We start from the raw sequence: 13,578 nt of genomic DNA, 5'->3' as shown, positions 1-13,578 counted from the left end.
ATATATATATATATATATATATATATCTGTGTGTGTGTGATATGGGCACAGAGATCCATACAAAAGGGAGGAAACCAAGAAAACAACTTTTCAGTTAGAATCATTAGCATAAAACAGAGCACAAAGCACTCTTACAGAGAAATCAAATAATGCTGCTGTAATTTTTCCTATCACGTTAATTCTCTCTTCATTTAAAGCTAAAAGGTGAAAAGGGGTTGGATTATTTTGACCATAAACAATCTCCCCTTTGTCAAGAGTCTTTTTTCGAATCTAAAAAATAAAGAATTTCCAGAATTAATGAACAAAGTGAAGACAGGATTCTTGTATTCCGTTTCTTGAATGATTACATACAATTGCCGCATCCTGCAATAAAATTATTTGCTCGTTAGTATGAAATGATATCGGATTTTGGGAAGTTGACGCAGATGAATGTGATGGTACCTGGTGAATGGAGGGCTAAAAATACGAACTTGGTATGAAACGTAGAGGTGTACGTGGGAAAATTGTGAATCTTGAAATTGGAATGTAAGAAGTTGTGTGGACTAAGTAGCGTTGACACCGTGTGAAGTTAGTCGTCAAGGTTATAAATATGTACATCTGATCAGAAAGATGAGGAAGAAAATAAGACAAAATCCACAGAGAATTGCTGCAAAATGTGGACCGAAAAAGAGAAGGGCCTCACCTTTATCGGTTAATGGGCGAAGGGATGTCCCCATCTTGAGTTCTTGAAAGCCATTGCATCCTGCAAATGGGGACCGATGAAACATAAGAGATAAGACACTCAATGCAACACTTGACAATATCCCTTTCGTAACTGACAATTTGAAATGGCACCACAAGGGATTTTTAGAATGGCATTCGCATATGAAGGTCCATATGTCATAGAGGACAAAAACGTGATGTCAAATTCAAAATTATAGTGAATTAAGAAGTAAAACAAGGGAGATCGTGTACCTTTATGAGAATTTCTTCAAAAAAAGCAGAGTTCAGTGTAACCATGTGAGTATGGGAACAGTTCCCCATGTGAGTATGGGAACAATTCCTCCGCGTCGGTTCTGGAGCTTGAATAGCTCATGCTTTTCCTTAACCGATTGGGGACTGACTCGACTTCTGCCCAAAACACACTGGAAACAGGCCTATGATCTGAAAACCTGGATTCTCCACGAACGTATGACAATTGTTGAAGCCCGGTGCCATACCACAAAATTCGATCACACCTTCAGGTTTAAAAGAATCAATACCAACCCTTTACTTAGCAGAGGATATATAATTTGATATCAGAATAATACATCAAGGATTACATCAATTTTTTCCATTATTCAAGAATTTAAATCATGAATGAAGAAACAAGTATAGTCATAGGTTATTACCACGCAGGCGTCCTTCGTTTCTCTTTGGGGTACATATCATCACCGGCATATCTGTCTGAATTATGAGAATACTTATACGTTGGTGGGAAATATATCTTCCCTTCTCTCCACCCATCAAATACTCGACCTCGTCTCTGCTCAATCTGAAGCTGCAAAGGAAAAAAGAAAGAAAGAGAAATTTTCATTCAGTATTACCAAATAAGCAAACAAAATAAAACTAAGTATTTCCAAGAACTGAACTTCAGAAAACATAAGAAGATATCGTACTTGATCTTTGTCTAATAATGCTCTCCAGTTTTGCATTTCAATAAGTGCTTTGGCTGATCGGTATGGCAGTGCAATTCGATAGTTTAGATCTCCAATCCAAATAATTCGACTACAGCCAAAAGATATTAAACAGCAATAGTTAGAACAATAATTTTTAATTAAACTCATATATTTTCACATTGTCCGACAACAGTGAAAAAGAATACATCTGAGGTTGGTTATTGATAATGGGTTGAGAGAAAGAATTCACTTCATCAAATGGAGAAATGCGAGGTTTCATTGAAGCCAGAGAATCTTACTCGTGTTCAAGGATGGTCTCTGGTGATTTCTCTTCATAGATACCATTGACTCGTGGGAACCTCGTTTTCCTTAGGATCTCCACAACATCGGCATTTCTTCGAAGTTCGTCTCCTTCCTTCTGACCAGAGGTCAAGTGACTGCACACAAAGCAAAGGCTGGTCTGATGCAACAACATGCTAATGGAAATGGATCCCTGCATTAAAAAATGGTACTTCCTTTATGTTTATTTATTCAAGAAATGCCTAAATGCAAACTTAACTGACTCTTTGTAAGGTAAATCACTACCTTATTACCAAGATATCCCATCAATCCTCTGCCAACACAAGAAACCTTTATATTCCGAACATGTTCCCGCAACTCGTTCCGAACCCAAACAGTGAGAAAAACACCAACCATTTGCTTGCTTGCAGCTAAAGAGTATCTTGCATGTCCAGGCATTGTGTACGCGTCTCCCCCCTGTGCATAAGTGCTGTATGACATTGGAGAATACAGCACTGTACTCGGTGATTCCCCAGGCAAATAATCCTCATCCGACCCCCATCTCGAGAAATCACTTGTCCTCTGACCACAAGAATAGTCACTTGGCCTCTGACTCGAAGAGTAGTCGCTCGGTCGATGACCAGAGGAGTAGTCGCTTGGCCTCTGGCTAGAAGAAGAATCACTTGGCCTGTAACCCCATCTCGTACTTGGCTCAAATTCACTAGTCCGATGACCAAAAATTACGCGGTCACACACACTTAACCTCCTGTCCAGCCGAGGTTGTGGGGTTGACATGTCGTTCTCCATTCTCCAGCCTTGTGGTGTCTGGAAGGATCTACGAGGAAAGAAAGTCGAGGCTTTATGCCTGGTAGATCCTTCAAAATCCGCATTCCACTCAGCAACAGGATCAGGGATAGGTGATGGTGTATAGCACACATTGCCTCCACAAGCGCCAGGAGCATTGTTTAGTGTTCTTTTTATAAGGTCAAGCCACTTTTTGGCAGGACCATTGTCCTCGGCGCCAAGAATGTTACTAGCATTCAGAGGGACTATTTCTTGAAAACTACAAAGCAGAAAGAACAATAACTTCATTTCAGAAGAACACGGTAAATTTGGTTATTTCTCAGCATGGATCCAAATTTAGAATCATACCCAAGTACATATATGTCAGCCGGAGGTGCTGAATGTAACCAACCATCTAAGTTCATATTGCTCGATGGTGATTTTCCTCCCACATTCCAGGTAGATGCGAAGACACTGAACCAAGAACCGGAAAATTTAACAACTTCAACTAAAAGGAAAGAAATGAATGATGTTGATTAATCATACAAACCTATAGTTCTGAACATTTATAATCTGAGGGTGATCAAGATAACCTCTCCCTCGCCTGGATCGAGAACGTGAACGAGAAAAAGACCGCTCCATATTTTTGGTTGAGTTTTCTGCAGAACCAAGACAGATAATTTCTTCAAAACCAGTCTCATAAAAAAAGATCTAAAGGTCTAATGTATGAAAAACATGTTGATTAATAAATAAACTAGTATGAACACGTAATTTTACAGCATAGACTAAATCTTTGAACACGACTTGTGAATTTTCAAACTTTTGGAAGTGTAAATTCAAAGTTAGAAATAAGATACTAACGACCAGTTCTACTTTTCTTGACTGAAGATGGTTCCCTTTCAGAGAAGCTGTTCCTCCACTCCTCATCCCCACCTAAAGAGAAAATCATTATTAACACCTAATTTTCTCAAAATTAAGCAGCGATTTACAATTTGAATTTTGCATAGTTTCATATCTCGAAAATTTTAAAATAACAATAGGTTCTTGAAGTTGGAATTTCCCCATATTCAATTGATTTCCTCCATTTCTAACAAGCAGCGTCGGAGAAAAATAATTAAAATGCTTAAATTTACTTGATTATTATGATGAACAAAAAGACAAGCCTATAAAAGCCAAAGAGAACAAAAAAAATCCCATTAGTATCTTCTCGTAGGATTTCTCAGCAGCCGATACCATGTTAAAAACAAAGAAGGAAGAGATAATCAGAAAATACAAAACAAATATTGAAACTCAACCCCATAACCAAATTATCTATAACCCCATGGAAATCATGCTCTCTTATTCAATAAAATTGTGTACACACCTCCATGAACGGCTCCATCGGCTTCATAGTCCACATTTTTGCATTTGATATTTAACCATTTTCTGATCAGTTTCCTTGACCATGAGAGCTTCAAAATACCCAACAAAAATCATTTCAGCATACAAAATAATATATTTGAAATCACAATTCATTCCAAGAAAATGAAATAGGGAAAGAAGCCCCAAAAACCTTGCTTTTCTTGGTATTTTCATCTTTCATTGTGCCTCCTATTTCTTCATACAGCACTCTCTACACACTACTGCCTTCCCCCTCTTCTAAAAATCCGATATTTGACCCAAAATCAACTCCAAAGAAAGAGAACCCGGAAAGCCAAAACACCGGTAAGATCACCTTAAAATTCACCACTTTTCTGTATCTTCATTAGCTTCGACGCTTCAAGCCCCATGCAAAAATGAAAATTCGCAAATGGGCCTTGCCAAATTTTTTTTTCAAAAAAACTTTCAAACTTCAGCAATCAAGTTTTCCAACACCTCGCCATGAACCCCATCAATCAAGATCAATTTTTCTCGATGAAATACCTCTGTAGTGAACACACAAACGGCCTACACACAAAACTTGACAACAGGAGGAATATGTAGGCTAAGAGCCCAAACTTTATCGACCCGAATGCGAATGACACAAAAGAATGAGAGGAGAACCAACTTAAGAACAAGACAATGCAAGTATCAAGGAGAGAGATAAAGGAGGAATTCTGAAGGGGAGTCTTCCCTTTTTTCCCCTTTTTAACAGTACTCAGCCTCGTTCTCAGTGGCAAAATAATTACAGCAATGCATCGAATTTGAGCACAATAAAGTGAGCCATCACAGCACCCTCCCACTCTCTCTCTCTCTCTCTCTCTCTCTCTCTCTCTCTCTCTCACACACACACACACACACACACACACACACAGACACAGAGAGAGACACCCATATGTATGTGTGTGTGTTGCTAGCTTTTTTGAACCGAAGCACAATGGCCAGCCCCAGCACGACGGAAGATAGAACAGTCATGTCGTTTTACACATAGATCACCTCTTTTGACCAAAATTTTGGCCTTGTGAAACCATTGCATTAAATAAAATCCCTTGGTAATCTGGTTAATTTATTTGCTTCAGTAAATATTTTCATTTTTTCAAGAATTTGAAAAAATAAACTTAAAGAGAAAATCTTATGCAGCTGGTGAAAGGATAGAATGAAGAATAATGTAAAAAAATACAATTAATATATCGATACATCGATATTTATTATCATTATTATATCGCGAGATTTTGTATTCAACATATGATGAGATTTTGACAAATTAAATTTTTATATTCTACAAATTGATATACCGATCGATATATATATATATAAATATATATAACATCATTCTAAATAGAATTAGTCAGCATTTAATATATATTATTTAAAAGTTGGCATTGGTCTTGCAAACAAAGTTAAAGCATATTAAAAGCAAATAAAGATAAAGTTTACTCAAATTCAGAAATAGTTGCAATTTACATTTGACATGATATGATATGATTTGATTTGAATATCGACTGTCTTCTTTCAAAAAAAAAAAAAATAATAATAAGGGCGTACTTTGCTTTTATACCATGTTTCTTGCTTTCTTGGGCTTTGGTGATTGTTGTCTCTGAATTGGTAGTTTGGAATGTTTGGAGATTGTATTGTCAATTATTTGCGTATTAGTATATTGCTTCTTTACATGAGGGATTTATTGTATGATAGATCCAAAAAAAAAATTGTGTATTCATTAGTTATGGAAATACTCAGCATTTTTATCATGTAAAAAGTTCCATATAGAAATTATAATTAATATTCATCAAGCCAAAGTTATATCAAGAATATCAATGTTTTTTCCTTAAATTGGTAAAGAGTTTGTTATAAAAGTATGTCTCTTGTGAGACGATCTCACGAATCTTTATCTATGAGATGGGTCAATCCTACCGATATTCACAATAAAAAGTAATACTCTTAACATAAAAAATAATATTTTTTCATGAATGACCCAAATAAGAGATCTGTCTCACAAAATACGACCCGTGAGACCGTCTCCCACAAGTTTTGGCCTTGTTATAATTAGATTTCGAATACGAGACTTAGTCTCAAACATGAGACATTGGCGTTTGACGGAATTTGTAAGTCATCAACAACGATATCTATGTAATATATCCCGAACTAATTTTCTTTGTTGTGGTTTTAAATAAACAGTTGTGATTTGTTAAATTAAAATTAGTTTTTTTTTTTTGGCATACAAGCTTAAGGTTGTATTTTAGAATCTTATGTTATTTTTTGTCGAATATACGAATACTTCGAAAACGAAATGTAAATCAAGAATCAAGATAATACTTGGCAAAATTCTTGATGAGGTAACTAAAGAAGCTAGTGGAAACGATGGATTTGATAATGACTAACAATTCATGTGTGTTTTAACTAATTGTGGGGAATGTGTTTTTTTTTTTTTTTTTTTTTTGAAGAATTCGAAATTCGAGAATGAAAAATTAATAGGGAGGGGGCAAATGTCTCAAGAAAGGGAGATGTGGTCCTTCCTTTTCAATGCATTAGTTCCTAACATAAGCTGCCAATTTTGTGGGGGCTGTGGCCATTGCATTGACTCATGAATCTTGTGGATTTGATTTCCTTTACCAGGAATATTTATTAATAATTTCATTTTTTTGCTTTATTTTTTTAAATAAATATTTCTGCAGTTGATATTCATCATTTATAGAGAAAATTATAATTTTTTTTTGGGAGAAATAGAGATAAATCTCAAATCATAAATTGAACTTCACATTCAGTCCTTATGTCATAAAATTGTATTTTTCACTTCCTGATGCACAAATTTTTTTTCGAATTCACTCCCTATTTCATATTTTATCTCATTTTTCTCTTTAATTCAATTTTATTTCCGTTTTTAATTTTATTTCCTCCTTTTCTTTTCTTACTCAATAATTTCTCATGTAAATCCCTAACTCATCTCCATCGATTTTCATGATATAATTACTGTTATTTGATAGAATAATGACATTAATTAAATCTAAGTTGGTATATAGTTTGCATGAATTTGTGGTACTAGATCTTTGATAATGTGATACACTTTAACACAAAACGTGATACTTTATAAGCTAGAATGTGGTACAATGAACACGAACATGTGGTACACCTTAACATATACAACGACAATATCATCTCATGTATATCATTTGTCACAAACGTACGATACTATAACACTTATATTAAAAAAGGTTCAAACTAACTTGTACACAAATTTTAATGTTCTCCTTGGGAAAAAAATTGATGATAAAAATATTTGAATTATGGCAACAAGACATCACAAGGTGGTAAAATAGTTACGGATTGTTTGATAATTTACGATAAGTGGTGAAATTAAAACTTAGTTTTATATCTTATTTCATATAATTGCATTAAATTTACATATAATACATGATATAGTTATTGTTATTTGATAGAATAATAGCATTAATTAAATCTAAGTTGTTATATAGTCTGCATGAATTTGTGGCACTAGATCTTCGATAGTGTGGTACACTTTGAGACAAAACGTGGTACTGTATAAGCTAGATTTTGGGTTTAGAATTTTTTTTCCTTTTAAAATAAAAAAATTATTTTTACTTTGGGAAATGAAAATATGATATTATCTCACTAGAGATTGCAGAGTTAAAATATAATTACTAGGGACTGAACTTAAAAAAAGCTTTAACTTTGGGTATTTTCCCCCATTTACCGTTGTTTTTTATGTTTGCTTATTTAATATTTTTGTCATCTATATTATCGAATTTTAATAAAAAAAATGAATTTTTCGAATTTGGCAATTTTAGTTATCTTTCAAATTTGACAATTTTACTTATTTTTCATCGAGAATGATAATGTAATACTATACACATCAACATAATATCAGAAAAATGAGCATATGTGAATGAGACCATTCACCATTATCTTGAGAAATCCGTATTTAAAAAGAATTATTATTATTATATTATAAAAAGAAATTGTAATTTAGAATATAAATACAGAACACAAGGTTTGCCGACTAGGGACAGCTCCTCCGCCGCCCATGCCGGAGAATATGCAACCATCCGGCTGCCTCGCGGTTCAATTCTTCAAACTAACCTTAACAAGAAAAGCATCAAAAGCCAAAAGAAACAATAAAGAAAAAGCACTTAATGATACAAAACTTTATTTCACAAAATCAAATCTTTGATTGACTTTATCTTAAAATAAATCACAATAGCAAAGGATTTGGTTGGTTAGTGGTTTTGAAGTCTATCTGCTTCATGAACTCAAGAAGATATTAGGATTAAGATTAAAATTCATAAAATAAAATAGAATTCACGATGTAATGAGTGACTCAAATAAGATATCCGTTTTACGAAATTGATCTGTGAGACCGTCTCATCAGAGTTTTTGTGTAAATGATATTTCTTAATAATGAACAAATACATTATTACTTAACAATAATTCAGATTCACAACAATTGAATATATGAACCACAAATTAGACCTCAAAATTTTATTTCATTTTATTTTTTTGAAATTGATTAGACCTTAATTTTTGGTCCCAAATATTATAATTTACATACAGGAACATAAATTCTAATCTTCATTGTCAATTTCTCTGTCTTGGTGGACATATGACTAGCTTATCAAATTTATTGCACTAGTGTTCCATTAATGCAGCAACCGAGATTTTTCGATGATTTTTTTTTTAAAATCACAATTTAAAGAATTTTTGTGAACCACTTCTCTTGGTTAAGAACGTTCATCATAATTTTAAACAAATTCCTAATCAATAAATATTTTTTTAAAAAAAAAAAATCACTCTCATGTTATTTATTAAGATTAAAATAATTCTATAACTAATTATAACCGTAACTCAAATCTTTTAAAGAGTATTCATAGCATGAACAATTATCACTTTCCATGCATTCTGACATGCATTTGATATCAATTATAGAATCAAACGTTTTTGTTTTACCAAAATATACAGTAGATGATAATTGTGCAACTCAAATCTTTTAAATCATATAATAATGAAACGCTATATTTTGGCCGTTCAAGTCAGAAATGAGACATAATTATCAAATGAATAAATATATATCTAAGGGGCAAGAATATGCCCCATTGGATGAATTGTGTTTACATTCAAAGAAAACATGATTAAAAGCATGCTACTAAATGCATTTTCTTGTGCCTCACTGCAAGGTGGAAGATGATTGAATTATTTATCAATTGCTGATGTTTTTGGTCATCACCAATCATCATAATATAATTATTTCATGTATTTAATTAGTTGGATGTATATGTTTATTTTTTAATGATGATGGAACTCGCAGTCGTTACCTTTTTTTATGTTTATTGGATAAACTTTCGAACCAACGTAATAGTTTAAAAATTATGTTAGTTAGGTAAATCACACTGAATACATATTGCACGACAACATCTTCTGATATTAATAATTTAGGAAATAAACAAAGATAATGAATGCGACAAAGCACTGTAATAATTGTCATATAAATTGAATTTTTGTAATATTATGCGTCTAAGAAAATAAATAGCCATATGATCTCGAGAATGTAGGTTTTTTATTTATTTGTTATCGATAGAACAAATTTATCTGGTTTTACATTATCATAAAATTAGTGAAAAATTAATTAATTTTCTAATTCTTACATGTAATTGCCAACAATGTATAATAATTAAGACAGGGAATTATATCAGAATTTGCACCGTTTAAATATTAATATTTCTTACCTGATTTTAAAATAAAGCATATATTATTGTAAAATAAATTAAGTTCTAAAAACCCATTAATCTTGTCTAATTTCACGTTGTGTATTTGTAATATATAGGCAAAAATAATATCAATTACATTTTTTCTTTTATTTATTTTTTAAAAATAAAATAAAAATATCATTTCCTGTTTTTGGTATCTGGTTTCCTGTCATGGCCTATCAATTATCATTGAGGAATCAAAAGAAATAAATAAAAATTTCCTTAAAAATAAAAAGAAAAAAGAAAAATAAAAATCAATATTAACGAGGCAGTCAAGAACATTAAATTTTATTTTATGCTTTTTAGAAATCTGCTTTACGGCCCCACTTNTGCACACCTATGTGAGCACCGATGAGGTGTCACTCACCCATTGGATTTATAAGGGCGGCCATTACAAGGGTAAATAATATCCAGATTCCACATTCTCAGAGAAATTTATTATCACAATAAAAAAAAATTAATAGGTCTTTTATGATACAGTCTCATGGATCTGTCTTGATCGACCATTATCATATTTACGATAAAAGTAATACTTTTGACATAGAAATTAATATTTTTTCATGAGTGACGCAAATATAATATATTTATCATAAAATTGATCTGTAACATCATCTCACATAAGTTTTTATAGCAAAAAATATAGGGCCGTAAAAAAACATGGATATTCATTGGCCTCCTCTCAATTCTACTTCCGAATTTTTGAAGAAGATTTCACATCAAATAAAGGAGTACCATTTTCCACTATTAAGTTAAATTCATAATTGCAAGAAGTAAATATAAGTAAATTATTTACCCTTGTAATGGCCGCCCTTATAAATCTAAACATGATCACGATTCTAAAATTAATGGTGTTGATTTAAAAGTTGTTTTTTTTTAGAAAGTCTCATAAGTCTATATTAATGAATCATGTCGACTCGATCTATACCTACTATCAAAAATATTACTTTTGAGTTGAGTTAAAGATTCATATCACAAAATTTTGGTCGTGACTAAGAGTTTTTGTGTTGATTCAAATACATGACAAAGTCAGGAACCAAGCTGTTTGGTCACAATTTTGAATTATATTGCTAAATATTTTGGTTCCGACTTGATTACAATTGAATCGATTAGGACTAAAATTTATTTGTTTGAGTTATTAACAATAAAAAAGAGAGACAATATTACTTATTGGCTAACCAAATTAACACAGTTTCAAGATTTAACAAGGAAAGTTTCCAAGTTATAAATTAAGACTAAAATAGGGATGTCAATGGGTCCGAGTTTTACCCAGACCCGCAATGGACCCATCCCATCTGGGGCGGGTTTGAGCATACTAAATGGGTCATGGGACGGGTCTCGGGTCCAATTTTTGAGACCCGTCTGGGTATGGGGCGGGTCATGGGTCCTATAATACCCAACCCATATCCGCCCCATATATGTGGATATAAATTGATATGCTCGCGAAGATGGTTGTGAGGTGACGTGGAAGGTAAATAAATCACATTTTTATTTTGTCATTGTACTTTCATTTTAATTTTGTTACTATACTTTCTCTCTTTAAATTACATTTTTTTTACGATTTTAAATTAGAGTTTTATTTTTTCAATGTACTTTCTCTCTTTAATTTTGTAAGTAATTCTTCAAGTAATTTACCAACTTGTCCCACGATTCTTGATGAAGAGGAAGATGATCCTGAATAATGTGTCTGAAAGATTGCTTACTCACTGATTTTACATTGATCTGTTTAAGTTCTGTTATGACTTATTTTTGAGGATGTCAAGACTTTTTATTGGAGAGCTAGTAACTCTTTTTTTTTATGTGATTCATTATGTCGTTAAAATAATTTGTTTGTTATTATTAAGTGTGGTCGAAGACATGAATTAGTTTTCTATTGTGTTATATTTAGAGGATTGTTTATTTCATAATTCAGTCATGTGATAAGAAGATTATTGTTTTCATTTAAAAAAATTCGGGTCTCACGGGTCTCGCGGGTCTACCCGGCCCCATTTTGTTTTCGGGGTGGGGTGGGTCCGAAGAATATTTAACCGGGGTGGGGTGGTTAATGAGTCCAAGTTTTCTTCATGGGGCGGGTCTTGGGTTTAGCCATACCCGGCACATTGACATCTCTAGACTAAAACAAAACACAACAGATATGACGGAAACTAATATAATAGAAAATACAAGTATTGAATTTATTTATTAAAAAGAATAAAAACGTATCGGTTAAATAAATTAAATTATCGATTTTGGTTAATATGAAATATTGCTTCCACATATATTTAAAAAAGCATCAATTTTATTTTAATAAATTTATGTCCGAAAATTCTGGTAAATAGGCTAAGTAATTATTAAAACATCCATAAGATGTTAGAATTGTTTACACTTTTCGTATTTAACGTTGGAAACCAAACCAGTCCGGGATTAACGGAGTTGATCCTTCTTGTAATTCCTACGAATAGTTCTTCCTCATTTGATCGCTTAATCAATTACAAAATCGAAAACCGTTAGATCACATTAGAGATCTTAAACAATTTTGTGTCGAAACTGGATCACGAGAGTTTCAAAGATCCTGCAACGATGTGACTGTGAAAGTGGTCATGAAACAATAAAGCTCAAGTCACAAATTGGCTCGGTGAACACCTACTCTAATAAATCTACCATGAGGCAATATAGCAAAACTTTGAAAATCTCTCGGGCTTTTGCCATGAGAACAGTCATTGGCATACGTGAGACAACAAAAACTAACACGAACGATTATTTATCGCAAGTAGGAAAACTCGGATACCTTTTTAATCTACTGGATCAGTCCATGAATGTATCTTGGAGGCGTAACTCCGACAACTTACTTGCTCAAATGATTTAACTTTTCTTGATATCCTCTATTTATAGTACCTTTTGGATTTGCCCATTCAATGATAACTTTTATTGTTTCCCGACAATATAGACATGTCTCCGTCACTCGCTACAATTATCATTAAATGCTCATTAATATCCTTCATGTTTTTGCGATTTTAAATCCATACTTTATCAAAACGCTGTCATACTGCAGATTTTCTATCATTCTAGAGTTTGTAATATATTTTTGCAATCTTTCTATTTAAGCTTTCTCTGTACTATTGAATTTGCAATATCCTTATGAGAAACTTCAAATATGACCTTTTGCGGTGTTGTTGGGAATTAAGGTTTAAACTTTCTGCTTGGAATGCTTTCGACCGAACAACTAGAATAAGTATGGCAGTTGGATGGCTCTACATTATGAGACCGGTTGAACGAGTATTTTCTAAATCTTAAAAAAGACGGTCGAGTACATGTAATACAATCAAAGAAACAGCTTGTACTAATACAATGAATTATTGTTTGTTATCACTAAAACTAAATATTCTAACACTTATGAAATATCGAAAATGTATACAATCTATATTTTAAATTAAAAGTATTTATGTGGTTTTTAGATTCGGGTACATTAATAATCTCATTTTCAGGGGTCTCGAGACTCTCGACACCTCGTCACAAAACTCGAGACTTTGGTGCTCTGGCGTTGATGTCATAAGAACTATTAAATACAATTTCATAGAAATTTTTTTCACATAAATATATTATTTCTATATTTTTTTACTGATATTTTATATATCTTTAATTTATTGTGTATTAATGTAAATTTGACTATTTTAATTGTTAAAGCTTTTAAGGAACATTGTGTTAGAATATTATTTTCTCTGAGGTTAAGTGATTGAAAAAATAATAGC

General features: G+C 32.5%; 1 protein-coding gene across 3 annotated transcripts; it reads right to left on the bottom strand.

The window, feature by feature from the left end:
* Positions 1 to 237: 237 nt before the first annotated feature.
* On the bottom strand, positions 238 to 4,916 carry LOC140979251 (type IV inositol polyphosphate 5-phosphatase 7-like). 3 transcript variants are annotated; one of them, XM_073444583.1, is made up of 13 exons: positions 4,252 to 4,916; positions 4,063 to 4,150; positions 3,561 to 3,632; positions 3,250 to 3,358; positions 3,069 to 3,173; positions 2,223 to 2,979; positions 1,937 to 2,130; positions 1,638 to 1,746; positions 1,371 to 1,519; positions 955 to 1,217; positions 683 to 742; positions 442 to 597; positions 238 to 363 (listed from the first exon to the last, which is right to left on the bottom strand). In XM_073444583.1, the coding sequence occupies exons 1-10, from the start codon at positions 4,279 to 4,281 to the stop codon at positions 971 to 973; spliced, it is 1,860 nt and encodes a 619-aa protein (XP_073300684.1). In that variant the 5' UTR covers positions 4,282 to 4,916; the 3' UTR covers positions 238 to 363; positions 442 to 597; positions 683 to 742; positions 955 to 970. The 3 variants fall into 3 exon arrangements, with proteins under 3 accessions (XP_073300684.1, XP_073300685.1, XP_073300686.1); XM_073444584.1 differs by having other exon boundaries at positions 3,564 to 3,632; positions 4,252 to 4,913; XM_073444585.1 differs by lacking the exon at positions 3,561 to 3,632 and having other exon boundaries at positions 4,252 to 4,914.
* Positions 4,917 to 13,578: the final 8,662 nt, after the last annotated feature.

Source organism: Primulina huaijiensis, chromosome 6 (genome assembly GCF_012295235.1).
Source record: "Primulina huaijiensis isolate GDHJ02 chromosome 6, ASM1229523v2, whole genome shotgun sequence".
NCBI lineage: Eukaryota > Viridiplantae > Streptophyta > Magnoliopsida > Lamiales > Gesneriaceae > Primulina > Primulina huaijiensis.
This window is presented reverse-complemented; position numbering and strand designations above follow the sequence as displayed.

What these genes read in the sequence shown, in the direction of transcription:
- LOC140979251 (XM_073444583.1), bottom strand. Translation starts at nt 4,281, where the DNA reads ATGAAAGATGAAAATACCAAGAAAAGCAAG. An exon ending in CAAGAAAAGTAGAACTGGTC is followed by an intron (nt 3,359 to 3,560) that starts GTTAGTATCTTA and finishes TTGGTTCTGCAG; the next exon opens with AAAACTCAACCAAAAATATG. An exon ending in CATTATTAGACAAAGATCAA is followed by an intron (nt 1,520 to 1,637) that starts GTACGATATCTT and finishes TTTCCTTTGCAG; the next exon opens with CTTCAGATTGAGCAGAGACG.